Below are 17,799 nucleotides of genomic sequence, written 5' to 3'. Positions count from 1 at the left end.
AAAGGAAGACAAAATACTTACACTTCATTTGTTTAATTGGCTCACATCATAAAAGAAATATACTTAAGTGTTTTATTATATTGTCTCTGCCCTCGTGTGTATGACTGAATTAAATCTGTATACTCCCCTCTGACGAAGGCTCTGTGCCAAAACACGTTGGCATATTACTATTGTGATTCGAACAATTAAACAAATGAATGTGAGCACTTTGTCCTCCTGCAATTGTAACTATGGGATGTGCTACCTCTTCACATTTATAGAATATGTTCAGATAAATGTACCACCCTGCATATTATCTGCGGGTCAGTTTGAGGTCTGATTTCCAGGTTGTTAAGTTTTATATCTTTTAAAGCTCAGACTTTACTGCCTGCTGATAGAATTCTACTTCTCTCCTGATAATGACTCAGCCACAGCTTGTCTCTTCAGTAACTATATGATTATCTTAAGCCTGCAGGACACCAGACCTTGAGTTCAATTTGTTGCCATATATAAAAGATAATTTATTCAATAAAATACTTGTTTCCTGCAGGGTCTTAACTTGGAAGATGATAAATAATACAATAAAATACATTGACCTTAAAAATGAAATAAATGGTAGTGATATAAAATATTCACACAGCTGATATGAAAGTACCCTATTTCTTATTGTGCCATTTTTTACAGGGTGCATGATTTTGTACAGTTCTACAGTATGTGCTTCTGCAGAGTATGTGCACTATTTATATGTATGTTTTCTCCTTAACTATGACACTTAAGGCTACAGTGTGTATGATTTAGTGGAATCTATTGGCAGACATATTCATAACTTTTTTTTTGGCATATAATCACCTGAAAAAAAAGTTTATGTCTACATATGGAGCGGGTCCTCGCCCCCGCAGTCTACCATGTTGTTTCTACAGTAGCCCAGAATGGACAAATCAAACGCTGGCTCTAGATAGAGTCATTTGCGTTTTCCCGTTGGCCACCATAGTTCTCCTACACACTCGCCACACAAGAAAACTGTCAGTTCTGTAACCTCACAGCTAGATGCCTCTAAATCCTGCACAATGGGCTTTTAAGGGTTTGCGCAGAATCCCTTAAAATGTTTCCTTAGTTAAGGAAGTTGTCTGTGAAGATTCTCAGTCATCCATGGTAATCGTAAGTGCTATATTGTAGGCAACGCAAGCAAGTCCAGTTGCCTACGATAGAGTGCTTATGCTTAGTTAAGGAAAAAGGTTAAGGCATTTATTGCACTGAAAGAGATTTTACAGCTGTAAAATTGGACAGTTTCTATGGAGACAGTGTGTTTGCTTGCACTTGTGCCTGTGATACCTGTTAATCTGCAGATATTGTCTCACAACGTTGGTCTATAGATAGTAAAAACAAACGGCAGGAGAAAAGAAGACAAGAAAACCAAATTGATCAGAGGTGGAAATGATTATACTTCTCAAGAATCCAGTAAGGGAAAGCTTGGTTTCATTATTTCCCATGATCGCAAACTAACTAGACATTGATGGTGATTTTTCTGTGAGCAAACTGATCTTCATATTGTACAAATAAAATAAAATCAAGTTTATTTATATAGCACATTTAAAAGCAACCACAGTTGATCAAAGTGTCGTACAAAATAAATCAATGACACATAAATATATAGCGATATAAAATGTACACAAACAAAAAACAGAATAACACAGGTAAGAACAACTACATATGTAAAAAAGATTATAAAATACTAAAATATTAAAACCACTGTAGACAACCAAAGGTCATTGAAAACGTGCACGTTTAAAGGTTTGTCTTCAAATTTTCAATGGAGGGGGATCATTTGATTGAGAGTGTAAGGCTATTCCAAGGCTTTGGAGCAGCTACTGCAAAGGCACGATCTCCCTTACCCACCAGCCTCGATCATGGGACAGCTACAGGCACTTGAATCCCGATCTGTTAAATTAAAAATTAAAGAAGTGCGCCACTATCTTATCCCATTACTTTGACAGGAACTTCCCTGCAGTGTTCAGCAGATTGGTAAGGGTGTTGAAATTAATTGCACATCATTAACTTGTGTCCATTGGGTTCTCTCAGTCATGTAACACTCTTCTCAGGATACGTTCATGTTCTTCATTAATCAACATAAATTTGCCATGTTGCACTTAAGACAGAGCCAGAGGTACCTTAAGCTTTTCCTAACTTTGGTTGCCAAGGTGGTTTTGTGCAATGGTTTCACTAACTTCAAGCAATTCCTTAACATAAGACCAAGCTACAGTAAGGAGAAAACCTTGAATACATAAATCAACATTCGAAGGAAATGTAACAATGTGGTTTTGTGCAACAGATTTTATTGAAGGAAACTGTGACAAAATCTTGAGTTTTTTTGTGCAATTCACTCCACCCTGACAACAGAGCACCTATTAAAAGCTGTAATATGATGAGTTAAAATGAAAATTATCCTTTTTTGCAAATGTGTGTAGAAACGTAGAGAACTACAGTTTGCTATAGATGTGGAAAACATCCTGAAAATATTCCTTCTTTTGCACTAAATTGATATTTCCATCTCTTCCTGGCAGCCATGGACGCACCCCTGAACCTGACGGCCAGTGAAGTGAATCACCGCAGTGCTCTCATCTCCTGGCAACCGCCAATCACAGAAATTGACAACTACATGCTCACCTACAAGTCAACCGACGGCAGCCGCAAGGTAGGTAGCACACATAGCTCAGCTCTTATGTCTTAACTTTGTCTGTTACGCACATACACACAGTTAATATATTATATACAGTATTTCCATGTATGTTAACACTTTATCTGCAGCCAGAATGTGTTTTCTTATCAACTCAAATCCTGTTGAGTATCCATGCAACAGTTGCAAGTATGTGTCAGGGAGATAAGCTGTACTTTTGTTAATCCACACACCTGAAAATAGAAACGTAATTCTGCAGATATTGAGGGACACAGTGAAACGCCTTCTTGGATTTCCGCAAAGTAGAAAATGTTCCCAATTTAATCAACGTATTCTAACAGAGTTGAACAATGTTCAGAAAAAGAAAATTAATGCAGAATCACAACTTTATGACAAGCACTTCAAAAACCCAATTTTATCTTTCAATCATGTAATCCCTCGATGTGCTGCGTGCAAGCGTTTGGGGACACAGAAACCCACATTTTGATACGCACACGCACACACACACACACACACACACACACACACACACACACACAAGGGAACTGCACAGTGAAATTGCCTGTCTAATAGAGATATTACTTTAATGTGTCTCAGCAGAGACATTGTTTATTTTGATTAAACTTTTTGATGTGGCTGAGTAATAGTAATAAAGCACACTGGTAGGAGCCGTGTAGAACGTACCACGCCTGTTAACAAATTGACTAGAACCATTTCCCATGATGCCCTGCAAAACACGCCCTTTTATTGGCAATTAGTTGCCTCACACACAAGCGCACATGTAGCCAGATGCACACACAGTCCCCTTCAGTGCACACTGCAGTGTCACAATGTTATATAGGAACAGTCAAATAAAACACACACACAAACGCACTGACCTTGAGTCTGTGTCACTGCTGTGTGCCTGACCATCAGGTGTCAGTACAGTAACAATCAGATTATCACATTTTGTAGATTTCACCTTGCAATTAGACTTTTATCAGCGTCCTTGAAATGCTTACTTTCTTGATCTTCTGCCTTTATCCCTTTTTCCAAATCAAAGAAACATGCAACTAGAAATATTTTCACTTTTACATGAGTGATATTAAATCAACATTTTATATGCTAATTCCAACTCTGCATATATTTTCATGTTAAATCAAACATAAATTAAATTTTCCACAGTTCTCCTACAGCACACATATCTGCGGAATACATACAGTACAGGCCAAAAGTTTGGACACACCTTCTCGTTCAATGCGTTTTCTTTATTTTCATGACTATTTACATTGTAGATTCTCACTGAAGGCATCAAAACTATGAATGAACACATGTGGAGTTATGTACTTAACAAAAAAAGGTGAAATAACTGAAAACATGTTTTATATTCTAGTTTCTTCAAAATAGCCACCCTTTGCTCTGATTACTGCTTTGCACACTCTTGGCATTCTCTCCATGAGCTTCAAGAGGTAGTCACCTGAAATGGTTTTCCAACAGTCTTGAAGGAGTTCCCAGAGGTGTTTAGCACTTGTTGGCCCCTTTGCCTTCACTCTGCGGTCCAGCTCACCCCAAACCATCTCGATTGGGTTCAGGTCCGGTGACTGTGGAGGCCAGGTCATCTGCCGCAGCACTCCATCACTCTCCTTCTTGGTCAAATAGCCCTTACACAGCCTGGAGGTGTGTTTGGGGTCATTGTCCTGTTGAAAAATAAATGATCGTCCAACTAAACGCAAACCGGATGGGATGGCATGTCGCTGCAGGATGCTGTGGTAGCCATGCTGGTTCAGTGTGCCTTCAATTTTGAATAAATCCCCAACAGTGTCACCAGCAAAACACCCCCACACCATTACACCTCCTCCTCCATGCTTCACAGTGGGAACCAGGCATGTGGAATCCATCCGTTCACCTTTTCTGCGCCTCACAAAGACACGGCGGTTGGAACCAAAGATCTCAAATTTGGACTCATCAGACCAAAGCACAGATTTCCACTGGTCTAATGTCCATTCCTTGTGTTTCTTGGCCCAAACAAATCTCTTCTGCTTGTTGCCTCTCCTTAGCAGTGGTTTCCTAGCAGCTATTTGACCATGAAGGCCTGATTCGCGCAGTCTCCTCTTAACAGTTGTTCTAGAGATGGGTCTGCTGCTAGAACTCTGTGTGGCATTCATCTGGTCTCTGATCTGAGCTGCTGTTAACTTGCCATTTCTGAGGCTGGTGACTCGGATGAACTTATCCTCAGAAGCAGAGGTGACTCTTGGTCTTCCTTTCCTGGGTCGGTCCTCATGTGTGCCAGTTTCCTTGTAGCGCTTGATGGTTTTTGTGACTCCACTTGGGGACACATTTAAAGTTTTTGCAATTTTCCGGACTGACTGACCTTCATTTCTTAAAGTAATGATGGCCACTCGTTTTTCTTTAGTTAGCTGATTGGTTCTTGCCATAATATGAATTTTAACAGTTGTCCAATAGGGCTGTCGGCTGTGTATTAACCTGACTTCTGCACAACACAACTGATGGTCCCAACCCCATTGATAAAGCAAGAAATTCCACTAATTAACCCTGATAAGGCACACCTGTGAAGTGGAAACCATTTCAGGTGACCACCTCTTGAAGCTCATGGAGAGAATGCCAAGAGTGTGCAAAGCAGTAATCAGAGCAAAGGGTGGCTATTTTGAAGAAACTAGAATATAAAACATGTTTTCAGTTATTTCACCTTTTTTTTGTTAAGTACATAACTCCACATGTGTTCATTCATAGTTTTGATGCCTTCAGTGAGAATCTACAATGTAAATAGTCATGAAAATAAAGAAAACACATTGAATGAGAAGGTGTGTCCAAACTTTTGGCCTGTACTGTATATATACAGTATATAAATCTGTACCCAAAAGGGAGACATTAATATTCAACACTGTTTGGTTTCATTATGGTGCTCCCTGTTTTAGCATTTGCAGAAAAGTGTTGTTTTCATGCAGCTAATCAAATGGTTTCATTTTAAACCATATTTGCATAAAGCAGTTGTATCACAAGCAGATGGTCACACTGACGAACAACCTGACAGCAGCCTGCGACACAAAACAAGAGCCACAGACTTTGAACAACTATCTAATTTTTCCTTCACATCCAACTTACAAATAAATTCAGCTTAACTGTCTAACCAGCAAACAAGGATGCATGTGTTGCAGTATGGTTCCTGGATGAGCAACAAACATTTCATCAGGGAGATTTGCAGTTTGCTTACTAGATAGCTAATTAGCTGTCTGGCTGCAGCACATTAAACAGGTTAGTAAGTTAACATCATTCTGTTTAGCTGTCGGTGCAGGGTGTGTGCAGGGTGTCTACAGGTCCATAAAAGTCTTAAGTTACAACAATAAGGCCTTAAAAGACATTAAATATTCTTAAATTTGAATTTGTGCGGTCTTAACTATTGCAAACATTTTATATAATTTATTTTATTCATGTTTTAACTTCGTGTGAAAATGAGTGAAGCCTTTCTCTGTAAGTCCACATTCTATGTTACAAACCTTTAAAAAACTATAATACTGTCATTTTACTTAATAGTTGCAAATGTAGATTGACTTAACTCACTCTAATAACCATATTCTTACATAACACCTACCTCTGCACAAGACCACACACATACTACTGTGATGCTTAAATAACTAAAACATGATTTGTCCAAAAATCTGTCCTAAATTTGATTAAAAAGTGTCTTGGACGGGTCTTAAAAAGCATTAAATTGAACTGTCTGATAACTTTCGACACCCTGTGGTGGTGTCCTTACTCTTCACTACCACTGCAAACAAAAACACTGTTAGCACACAGCTAGTAAGCAACAGTTTCCAGCCCAAGTTTGTATACATTGTGTCTTGGTCTTCTGTTGCGGTGGTGAATTTGTGAATCCTTGGATAGAGAAGGAATGGCCTGCCTTACCCTGACTTTCTTACCCTAACCCTAACCCTAACCAATCACACTCCTCTTGTCTACACCTAACCAATCCAACCAATGAAGGCAACAAGCACTAGTCAATCATAGTGAGCACTGGGCGGATCGTTGCTTTGCTATCCTAAGATTAACAAATTTGCATTGACGTGGGTCACTGACACACTCTTTCAGAGGGAAAAGAGTTTTTGATCTGTCTATTTTATTTTTATAATATGTTATTAACATTAGGTTAAAGGCAAAACAGTTCACTGCTAATATGACAATGAGATACTTCAGACTTTTTGAAGTGTTGTATGAAGTACTTATCCAAAGTCAGTGTATACCTACAGTAGATGGCTGTTGGCGTGACCCCAGTTTGGAGGGGTAAGCAGGAGTACCGCCATGGTATCTCAACAATGTACTGCTGTGGATGGGGGCAGCAACATAACATAACTTAGCCACTTAAAAAAACAGCCCACCTGTTTAGTAAAGGACAGTGTGGAACACATCATGCTGTCATTTTTCAGCCCTGTAGCACACAAGTTGATCTTAACTGGAAAGAGAGAACTGCGCCAACACAGTCGGATCTAATGAATGCTGTAGTGAAGCACCTGGAACCACAGAAAATTAAATTATCTCTGAAAAAACAAGACTAGAAATTCTGCTAAATTTGGCAACCTTTCATAGACTGTTTCAATTATATGAAATCATCAGACAAGGGTTAATTGAGACTGCATCCATCACCCTTCCTAGTTAAATAAAAAAAAAGTATGGCCCACCTAAAATAAATCCATAGCAGTTGAAGTGTAGGCCAGGGTATGAAATTAACAAAATATTTTGGGGGCAATTTTGGCCCCCACGGTCTAAAAAATGGGGGCATTTTCAAAATGTTTGGGGGACATCAAAAAATTGTAATTATGTTCTAACAATAAGCACATGAAAAGCAAAACCAACTAAGATAGTGTCTTCACTCTTCAGTAGAAACCACTATAAATGAAATAAATAATGGGTTACATAAAGTTATGGTTGCAAAATATCACTCAGATTTCCTATAATCCAACCAGTTTAAATGTGATGATTTAACCATTAATCTACTGATAGCAGTACTAATGTTTCACCACATTACAGTTACTTTTACTGTTAAAAAGGCCAGATTACTATAAATTCCTTAGATGCAATCCTGGAAGTAAGTTAATTTAAAATTTAACATTCATTCTACCTTTCATTAATTTGTCATTGTGTAGACACAGATCACCCAAGAAATGGTTAATTTATACTTATGGTACAGCAAAGCCCCCTCCCCTTCTCTGTCAGATTACTCTCACGTAATCAGTGCAATCTTGTTGATTATGTCTGGAAAATGAGTTGTAGACGTGGCGGTAAATTAATTTAATAAAAATAAAATTATACTTCTTATACTCATTATACTACTAATGTCAGATTGTAATACTGATAAAAAATATAAATACATATAGTTGTTTCGAAAACTTGGGGGCAATTTTGGCCCCCGGAACATGGCTTTTGGGGGCATTCTTGGATAAATTGCGGGCCAAATGGCCCGTGGCCCTTGCTAATTTCTGACACTGGTGTAGGCTATATTTAGAATATTCTGACTATTTTTCCTTGCTGCCAGACAGCCCTTTCTGACAGGGAACTTAACTGACACTTAAATTTACGTATGCTCTCTTCAAAGCCACCAGACTCCACTGACAAAAACAGTACTTGTGCCTCACAGAACATGGGAGCTGAAGGTCTTCCACTGTCTTGAGTGGTTAGTTTGTGTTATTGTGTGACTTTGGTGAATCCAAACCAACCACTTTAAAACGCCAGTCACACAATAACACAACCAAACTAACTGATGGAGGCAGCATAAACTAACTATGAAAAGAGCATAGATAAGTTTCAGTTTTTAGTTCAGTTCCCTGCTGTCTGAAATTTCCTAAATACAGTGTACTCTTAAACTGATATTAATTTTTCTAGGTGGGCCTTCTTAGGTGGCTATGTTTTGCTGCTGACCCTCTTCCACACTAGTGCATTACTCAGCTTCTGTGCTGATACTACTGCCTGCTTCTCCAAACTGCCATCTGCTGTCTTTAAGACACTGACTATGGATAAGTACCCAAAACAACCCCAATTCTTTGTTAATTATATACAGTAGTTTCCCATTTCTGTCAGGAGCGACTCGTTCTGAGAGGAAAGAATATTTATTTACATGTGCACATTAGAATGAGAAATGTGAAAAGTCTTTGTGGATTAGACCCCATCGTGATGTCATATATTCCAGGAGGGTCGTTAAGACGTAGTAGATTAGGGAACCTCCCCTATGGAGTCTAGACGCTGGTGGTGGTGATGGGATGAAGATGGAGTTGAGGATCTGGACGTGAAGAGAAATGGGCTTTTGATGAGCTTGTCCTGGGCTCTGGATAAGATGACAGGAAGTGAATGGGGTGGAATGGCAGCTGACAGGGGCAGAGAGGAGAACAGATTTTAAGTTTGGCAGCAGCAACATGAATGGCTGAAGGAGATCGTAGCAAAGTTTGATTGGCTAGCAGGGAGAGGGAACATCCATAGTCAGCTGATTGGTAGAAGTGGTGGGAGAGGGATACAAAGAGAACTGTGAATGGATAATAGGATAAAGAAAGTCTTCCTGATTGAACTGATGCTGAGCTTCATTAAATTAATACATTAAACAGCAGTTGTCTTAGAAATAAAGTCATAACTCTGAAAGATCTTCCAAACCCAGTTGGAATTTGAAAATCAATTCCATTTTTATTCTTCTCACCACCTTTGATCATGTCCTTTTAGATTTTATTCAAATCCCCGTTCAGTGGCGAGCTGCCTCAACAAGTGCTGCTTTCTGAGCTCATATCGTTCAACAAGAAATGAGTCTTATCACTCATTCATGCTCAGAGCAAAAATGCTCACTGCAGCAGGAGATTGAAGCACTTATTGTGAGATTTTCCTGCAGTTGTCTCTACTTGAGGTCTGGCTTGACTGAAAATATGTGGCGGCATTACCTCGGCTGTAATCTGCCCACATATTGATGCGCCTTACAGCTGTTCAGCCAGCTTCCGCTCTCAGAGATAATGGACTTTTGTAATTTACACAAAGTAGCTGTGAGATTAATTTCTTATCTGATTAACATTTACTTAACAGTTTGAAAATGCATGTTTCACTGTTGGATATGTTCATGCCTGGAGTAATAAAGATCTCCCCATTTAAACAAACACCAGGAAACCTACACATTCGCCAAACATCCAACCACTCTAAAACCCATACACAATCAGTAGAGAGCGCATCAGTGTATTATAAAACAGGGCCTTTTCGCCTGCAATAAAAATATTATCGTGACCCTGAAAACCTGGTGGGAATATGTCAGATCCTCAGAGACAGAGAGACACCATTTACCAGCTGCTCCCCTGCATTATTCACAAAGACACATTGCCTGGAAATGTTTGATTTTTTCTCCAAATTTGCTGAATATTTTATTTGAACTTCTTCATATTTAATGTGTATCCAGGGCAAACTGTAACACATATGCACACAAATACATGTGTAGACAAGTTGTGTTCATCTATTGAGCATTCTGCCAGTGGATTTATCTCTCATCTAAGTAACTGATGTCACAGAAATACTCGGTCAAACGTCTTGGCTCCTTAAGACAGACTCAGTTAAAGAGAATTTATCAAAACCAAAGTGAAGTAACTGCACTGTACCGTTGTGACTTCTTTACCAAAAATAGAAATGTTTGTTTTCTGATTGCTGAGCAGCTTCTCAGCTTGGCTGTCCGATAAGACTCTTTTATCTTGTTCTCTGTGTCTAGTTGCTCCCTCTTCTCCTCCCCCTCTGTTTTTTCTATGGCTCAGTCAATTTTCACATGGAAAACAAAGGCAGACAGACCTTTTCTGCAGTCAGTGGAAGAGTAACTTTAACAACTACGTTTTTATTTCTGTCACTCGGCTGTTGGAACGAGTTTTGGGATTCAAATAATGAAAAAGTAAAACAGTTAACACTAATAACATGATGTTACTACTATTTGAATGTGTATTTTATTGTTTTTTATGAATGTGTTAGCTAACATCAGCCTTGCTTTGGCAAACCCGAATATAAAAATGAAAGGTTTTTGTCACAACTGATGAAATTAAACTGCACACTGTATCGCTGAAGTGTAGCTTTACCAGCTGAGCTGCGTGTGTCTGTGTCACCACCAAGTGTTGAACATGACTAATGGAAAAAAAACACTATGGAAGTTAACTCTGGCGTGGACCACGTCGTATATGATATAAGTTACTAACATTATTAATCTATGGAACGCTGCATGTGAGACTTATTTTAGCCCAGAAGCTAACAGTAACCGTTGTGCCGTTTTAACCAGGGCTCCAGTATGATCATTTGGAACCTTTGTAATCCAGTCATGAATTGTGACGTCTTTTTGGAGGCATTGTAAAGTTATTCCATAATGATAAATCTGATACTGAATGTTTCTCGTGGTTATTTATCAATTTTTCTGTGTTGAAAACAAGTATTGTTGTCGTTAGCCGTCCACTAACCGTCCATGATGCCTTAGGCCACGATCAAACAGAAAGTGTTTTGCAGGTTGCAAATTGTTGTTTTAGAGTAATGAGTAGCTAGTTACTAAAATGGCAAGGCAGAGGGTACTTGCTCTAGCAAGCTCTCTGGTTGAGGATGAGAGGCTGTCAGCAAATACTTTGTTGGGCACAGACAAACGGAGATCTGTGTGGGTACATGAGACCCTTGAAAAAGAGGGTGGGTCATGGGGAGTACTACAGGTTGGTCCAAGAGCATCGCCTTGATGATGGTCATTTCCAGGCATATTTTGGGATGACTCGGGGGCAGTTTGACAACCTGCTGTCTGTTGTCAGGCTGTATAGCTTTGGGTGTCCAGAAACAGCCACCACCAGTTTCCCCAACATTGTTTACCAACTGTAGACTTGTTTTTGTGATCACCACAGAAGGCTTGCCTCTCAAATCATTCAATTGGACAATGGGAAAAAATATGATGAAAAAAGAAATGACATGAGACGTTTTTCCGCTCTGAGTTGAAGTTTTGCAATTCAAGGAGTTCAGAGTGATACGGCGAAAACGACAGGCACCTAGAGTACAGAAATGTGAGGGGCGTCTCCAGCGGTTAAAATGCTTTCTGTGTGATCGGGGCTTTAGTCTGTCAGCAAATCAGAAGCTGTATTTATGACTGTGTGAAAGCTCTAACTTCCTTACATTTTCCATTTTGGACTAGTTCAGCTATCACGCATGTAAAACATCTCAGCCACTTGCCCAGAGGAAATGAAATATTACTTAGCAAGAGAGCTATTACCTGTTAGTAATTGCAAATGTTTCTTGGTAATGTTGGAATGCCCTCTAGTGGACAGAACGTATAACAACCACATGCTGATAGTGGAATTAGCAATGCATAGGCCTGTTTATACAATATGTAGGTACATCATAAATATCAATAACGGGCTAAATTTGAGCAATTTAAATTCTGATGTAATTTGAATGTTTAAAAATGAATGAAGTTCTAATGGGGTTATAGAGGGAGATTGACAACTCTACTGTGTCATGCCAAACATCCAAGACAATCAGTTACAATTTTATAAGTTTGTTGTTATACTTTCAAATTTGTGTGCAAAAAAAAAAAAAAAAAATCCAAATGAACACTAAAAAACACTGCTACAAAACAGAAAAATAAAATATTTCTCCTCATCTCATTTAAATGTGTCATATGGGAACAGCCAACTTATAAAACTAGACTAGCACAGTAAATCGGCCTTACATCCCCTTTTATTAATCCTTCTGAATAAACATCACCTGATTGTGTTGTTGTGCGACAGGAACTAAAGCAGACTGTCGTGCATTTCCTGAAAAAAAAATAGCTTGAACGTTTCTTTGTTGCCAGAGGTCTCTTTGAAAACGTACGAGTTCAATTCGATGTTTTATCAGTGACCTGTGGGGATTCTAATATAATTTGTTTTTTACCCTGAGGTTTTACTGAATGCACAAAGTATTGCCGTTTTGGAATTAAATATCTTTATCTAATATCTTTTCACAAGTATGTGACAAAATTTGGTCGTGTGTGTGTGTATGTGCATGCGTGCTAGGAGCTGATCCTTGATGCAGAGGACACATGGATACGACTGGAGGGACTGGCTGAGACCACAGAGTACACCGTCAAGCTCCAGGCTGCAAGAGGACTTGACACCAGCGCCGTAGTTTCCACTACCTTCACCACAGGTAGAGCGCACACACACACACACACACACACACACACACACACACACAATGTGTTTGTACTCTTTGATTGAAGTTGGAAAAGAGATTCTAACGGAGCGAGTTTCTTGGCCCGACAGGTTTTTTTTCCCCTTTTTGCACAGTGTTTCACATTACAGTCACCATAACAAAGGTGCACAATAATGAGTCCCCAAAGTCAGACACAATTTTCATCTCCCTTCCCTGTAGCATAGTGAGGGAGACTTCCCATTAGGCTGCACCTGCAGGGTGACTGTCGACAATCCTCGAGCTGAACAGAGTGCTCTTATCTTCAATGTGCCCACTGTGTAATTAGATACCGGATATGTCACTCAAACAAAGATTAGGAATAGGGGTGGGGCAATATAAGATTTGTTGTGGATCATGATTAAAATAAGTGAATTTCCTTTATCGGGATATTCATGTCCAGCAGCACCTAAAGAGACAGTTGGACAATCAACAATAAAAGAACTATGATGTCATTTCAAGTAGTGGCAAAGCCTGGCCTTCTAGGATTGTTATTCGCTAAAAAAAATGTGTGTCCCATCTGTGCTGCAACAAAATTGTTTCTTAAAATGTAAGGTAAAATGACTCCAGTATGTTTTAGTGCCACTTTAAGTTTTAAGCTCATTTGGATGATTATTGAGACAATATTGTGAATTGCAATTATTGTGGCCATGAAAACTGTGACGTAAAATTTTGTTAGCATCCCACTGTCTAATGACCTGGTATTTATCTGAACATGCTAAAAGGAAATATTGATATTCATTACAAGCAGCTGACATAGCAGAAGGCTGTGTAATAGAAGCTTTGCAGGTTGTCAGTTTTACTCTCATTTAAAAGTTTTAATTAGGGTTGGCAGGCAATTAGAAAAATTAATCTAAATTTATTGCATACATCAATTTTTGCTGTGAAAGTATCTAAAAAAAAAAAATTCAATTCAAATGAATTTTGGCATATGTGTCGTAGTAAAGCTGCTGGATTTTGGACACAATTGTCCCCCTGTCCTCTACCACCGACACTGGTCTGCAGTCCATTTTGCAAGGGAGTTAGTCAGTCACAGGTAGACACAGATAGACTCAGTTTGCGTCTGAACGCCTGGTCGAGGCTGGCTGCTGGCGCTAGCATCAGAGGCTGGGCTAGCTTAGACCTCTGGGTTCGCTGCTAAATGCTTTGCGTTGAGGTGATATTTCAGGCTTGAGGTACTCTGATGGTACAAAAATTCCTTACTGCAGGAATTGCAGAGAACAGTGCTCCTATCAACAGTCCCATCTGGGCGTCTTTACACGTAAACGTTCATTCACGAGGCTGAGCTGTGTCGTCTCATCTGCCTCCATCATGTCACAAAGCCACTGTGGCCTTCACTGAGGCACCAGGTCACCATGAAACACAATCAGTGTTAAATTTTTTAATGTATTATTTTGACAGCCCTAGTTTTAATTGATTGTTTTGGTCACTTGGAGGCAGCAGAATAAGCTGTAAACACACTATCACCTTATAAAAATGATATAGGAACACACATTTAACAGGCATTGAGCAATGTTAACATTCATTTGGAGTCATGTTTCTTGCCACCTGAATATTCACTCTGTACTTTTAGCTTTACTTTGCTGAGGGAAATGTTTGCTCTTTAACAGTTAAATGCCCCGCTATATTCACAAGCTAACTGGGTCAGTCTGCTGTTCGAGCTGGGCAGGTAGCAAACAGTCACTACATGAAAGCTTTTTGACTCAAATCAGCTGCCTGCAAAAAACATTGTGGGCTGTAAACAGAACAATGAGCTAAGAGACACAAATGCTGTGTAGAGCTGAGGAGAACTGAGTCGGTAAATAGTTTTCTTTGGGTTCAACACCACAAGTAACTCATTTCACATAACACAAAGGTATTTTTCTATTGTTGATGTAAAAAGTAAATTACTGCAGCTTTCAAAAAAGTTCTCGATGTTGCCAAAAGGCGTATAATATCAACTTTTATTCATGCAGTCCACAGAAATCTCTACAAAATGAATTATTTAAGTCAAAAGATGGATAAAAACAAGCAAATCGTAATTTGTTTTCATATCTCCTCTGCTTCTCTCTCCAGGGAGTCGTCTATTTGCAACACCTCAAAACTGTGCCCAGCACCTGCTGAATGGAGAGATACTGAGCGGAGTCTACACCATTTACATCAACAGGGACCCGAGCCAGGGCGTGCAGGTGTACTGTGACATGACCACTGATGAAGGAGGCTGGATTGTAAGTCACTGTGAAGATCACTACTGCTTTAAATGGGTTTTGTCATGTGTGCAAATGTCACTTTTTTAAGGGACAGTTCACCCCAAAATCAAAGAAACATATTTTCCTCTTACCTGTAGTGCTGTTTAGCAGACAAGATTGTTTTAGTGTAAGTTGCAAAGGGATGGAGATATCGGCTGTCAAGATGTCTGCCTTCTCTCATCAGCAATGTCTCTTTATAGAAATCATGGCCCGGTTAGTCAAGATAATCCACAGACCTTGTTGTGAGCAGTTTCATGTAGGAACTATTTTCTTTCTACTGAACTACACCCACCATCGAATCACTGCGCAGAGGGAAACATGCATCTAATTAAAAAGGGGAGGCTAGCTAGCTCAGTGGTGCTAGGTGGGCTAGCAATAGGTGCGCGCTTTCTTCTTTGCGGTGATATGGTTGTTGAGTGTAGTTTGATAGAGAGAAAATAATTTTTGCATGAAACAGCTCACTACAAGGTCTGTGGATTATCTTGAGTAAGCAACATCTTCAGAAACAGACATTGCTGTGGAGTTTTTCAAAGCAAATAACCACAATATCTAATTATTTGTCAGCAGAAAATATGCATTGAGGGCTCTGCAGTGTGTGCAGATTCTGATCTTACCCAAGAACAAATTGAAAATGAGAAAGCATTTGCAAAAGTGTGTTTTCAGAAATTTCTTCTTAAGAAGTGTTTATGAATGAGGCCCATTGCTATTGAACTTTTCAAATGTATTTTCTTCGGTGCAAGCCGAGTATCATCTAGCTCCATTATATTGGAGAGAAGGCAGATATCTCTACGATCAATATCTCCAACACTCAGCAACTCACACCAAAACAATCTAGAGTGATAAATAGCACTATGGGTAAGAGGAAAAATATTTACTTTTTGATTTGGGGGTGAACTGTCCCTTTAAGAAAGTGGAAGAAGAGTAGGGGAGATTCTCGTTGGACCAGTACAGTATTGAATTATCTCAGCTATGCGGTGTTGTATTTTTCTGATCTTGTCACATTGTCATATTTTGGTGTTTAGGTATTTCAGCGTCGTCAGAATGGCCTGACAGACTTTTCCAGGAAGTGGAGTGACTATCGGGTCGGCTTTGGAAACCTGGAGGACGAATTCTGGCTTGGTAAGACTCTTAATCTAAGATTATTAAATCTAGAGAAAAAAAAAATGTGTAGTGTACTTTTACTGAAGTCCAGCATGTCTAGTTTTCGATGTCTGGCATAACGACAGCTGTTGCAGCTGCAAAATTACTCGCAGATGAAAAACTGTACTCTCCCTCAATCAAATCGAGGTCGGAAATTCTTGATAACTGATACTAATCAACTGATAGTATTAGAAAATCCATGTGTGGTCAGGTTTGCTGCTGCCTGGTTTCAGCTTCCTGTCACCCAGCTCAGTATATTTCAGCTGCATTTTATGGGCTGCAGGCTGATATTAAGCTGCAACCTGCTACCCATTTTGTTCAGTGTTCTGAAGGCTGTATTACCCTCTTTATCTACACGCCGTCTGACTGAAGTGGATTTAATAGGTACAATCAATAGAAGGTCGTAGCTTTCACATGGTTTCAATTGATACATCTATTTTATGGAGAGGAAAGATGTTTCCAATATATTTTGCCGGCAGTATTGCCTTTCTTGTAGGATTCTTCACTCTGTATGAAGACGGAGAACCGTGCTGCTAGACTGTTTTTTCTTTTCCTCATCTCATCTTTCAGCACTTGACTTCACAAAGTCTATCCGATTCATTACTGGATCCTCTGAAAGCTCATCTCTCCCTGAAATGACTTGGTAATTGTTTTTAGCGTCGCTCTGATTCAAAGACAAAACAACAGAACATCCTCACTGTTTTGATGGACTGCTGATTTTTTTTTTTTCCCTCCCCCAAAATCTCATTATGAAACAATAATTATATTCATTAGAAAATGTGCAAATGAGTCATGTTTCTTCATGGGCCAGTTTTTGTGTTATTGTTTTGGTGCAGATGATTAAAGGAAAATATTACATGAATATTTCATTAAGTGAATCAGGACCTTGAGAAGAATGTTTTTTGAATTTTTTGATTAGAGAAATTAAATAACACTGGGGGGAAATTTTATGGCATTGCATTATCACCACATTATCACAGAGGGAAGGCTGTTACTTTGCAGCTGACAGATATTGGATCATAACACAAGATAGCTGCGGCTCTAGCCCATTAGTGACTAAGCACACTGTAATAGGTGAAAGCATAAAGAGATTTTAGATCCAACCGCTCACGAACAGGAGCTGACAATATAATGAAATCTGGTACAAAAGCCTGCAATTCTCGTTGAGTCTCTCGGATTTGTTGCCATGTTGGTTATTTTTGTTAAAGTTTGCGGTGTTGTTGTGTTGAATTGAATAATAATGTCAGCTGGTCCTGTTACTTTTATACGCCACCACAGGGAGAGCATTCAAAAGCAGCTCTTAACATCTCATCACAACAGAAAAAGTTGGATTGCTGTCTCCTGGTATAAATTAATAATTTGTTTTGTATTTCAACAAAGAAGAATGGAGAATATTACTAAGTGAAGCACAGGAGGCATGATAAAAACATTGGACAGGTATCTTTGTAAGATGACACCACACACACCAAATAGGAGAGAAATCCCTCCTTCTGCACACTACACAATGTAAAGTATAGATAGTGAGCCATAGGTAAATCAAGCGACTGCTTTGTGGGTTTCAACATTTAGCAGCTTTGACATTACTGTGGT

General features: G+C 39.2%; 1 protein-coding gene across 7 annotated transcripts in view; it reads left to right on the top strand.

The window, feature by feature from the left end:
• tnr (tenascin R (restrictin, janusin)) overlaps positions 1-17,799 on the top strand; it is a 269,429-nt gene that overhangs the window by 227,523 nt on the left and 24,107 nt on the right. For all 7 annotated transcript variants that reach the window (XM_049597850.1, XM_049597846.1, XM_049597849.1 and 4 more), the window contains 4 exons: positions 2,541-2,671; positions 12,667-12,799; positions 14,897-15,048; positions 16,092-16,188. In XM_049597850.1, the coding sequence (XP_049453807.1) occupies positions 2,541-2,671; positions 12,667-12,799; positions 14,897-15,048; positions 16,092-16,188 (513 nt within the window). The remainder of the gene's footprint in view (positions 1-2,540; positions 2,672-12,666; positions 12,800-14,896; positions 15,049-16,091; positions 16,189-17,799) is intronic.

This window comes from Epinephelus fuscoguttatus, linkage group LG15, assembly GCF_011397635.1.
Source record: "Epinephelus fuscoguttatus linkage group LG15, E.fuscoguttatus.final_Chr_v1".
In the NCBI taxonomy this organism is placed as follows: domain Eukaryota; kingdom Metazoa; phylum Chordata; class Actinopteri; order Perciformes; family Serranidae; genus Epinephelus; species Epinephelus fuscoguttatus.
The sequence above is the reverse complement of the archived record's forward strand: the minus strand, read 5'-3'. Positions and strand labels throughout refer to the sequence as shown.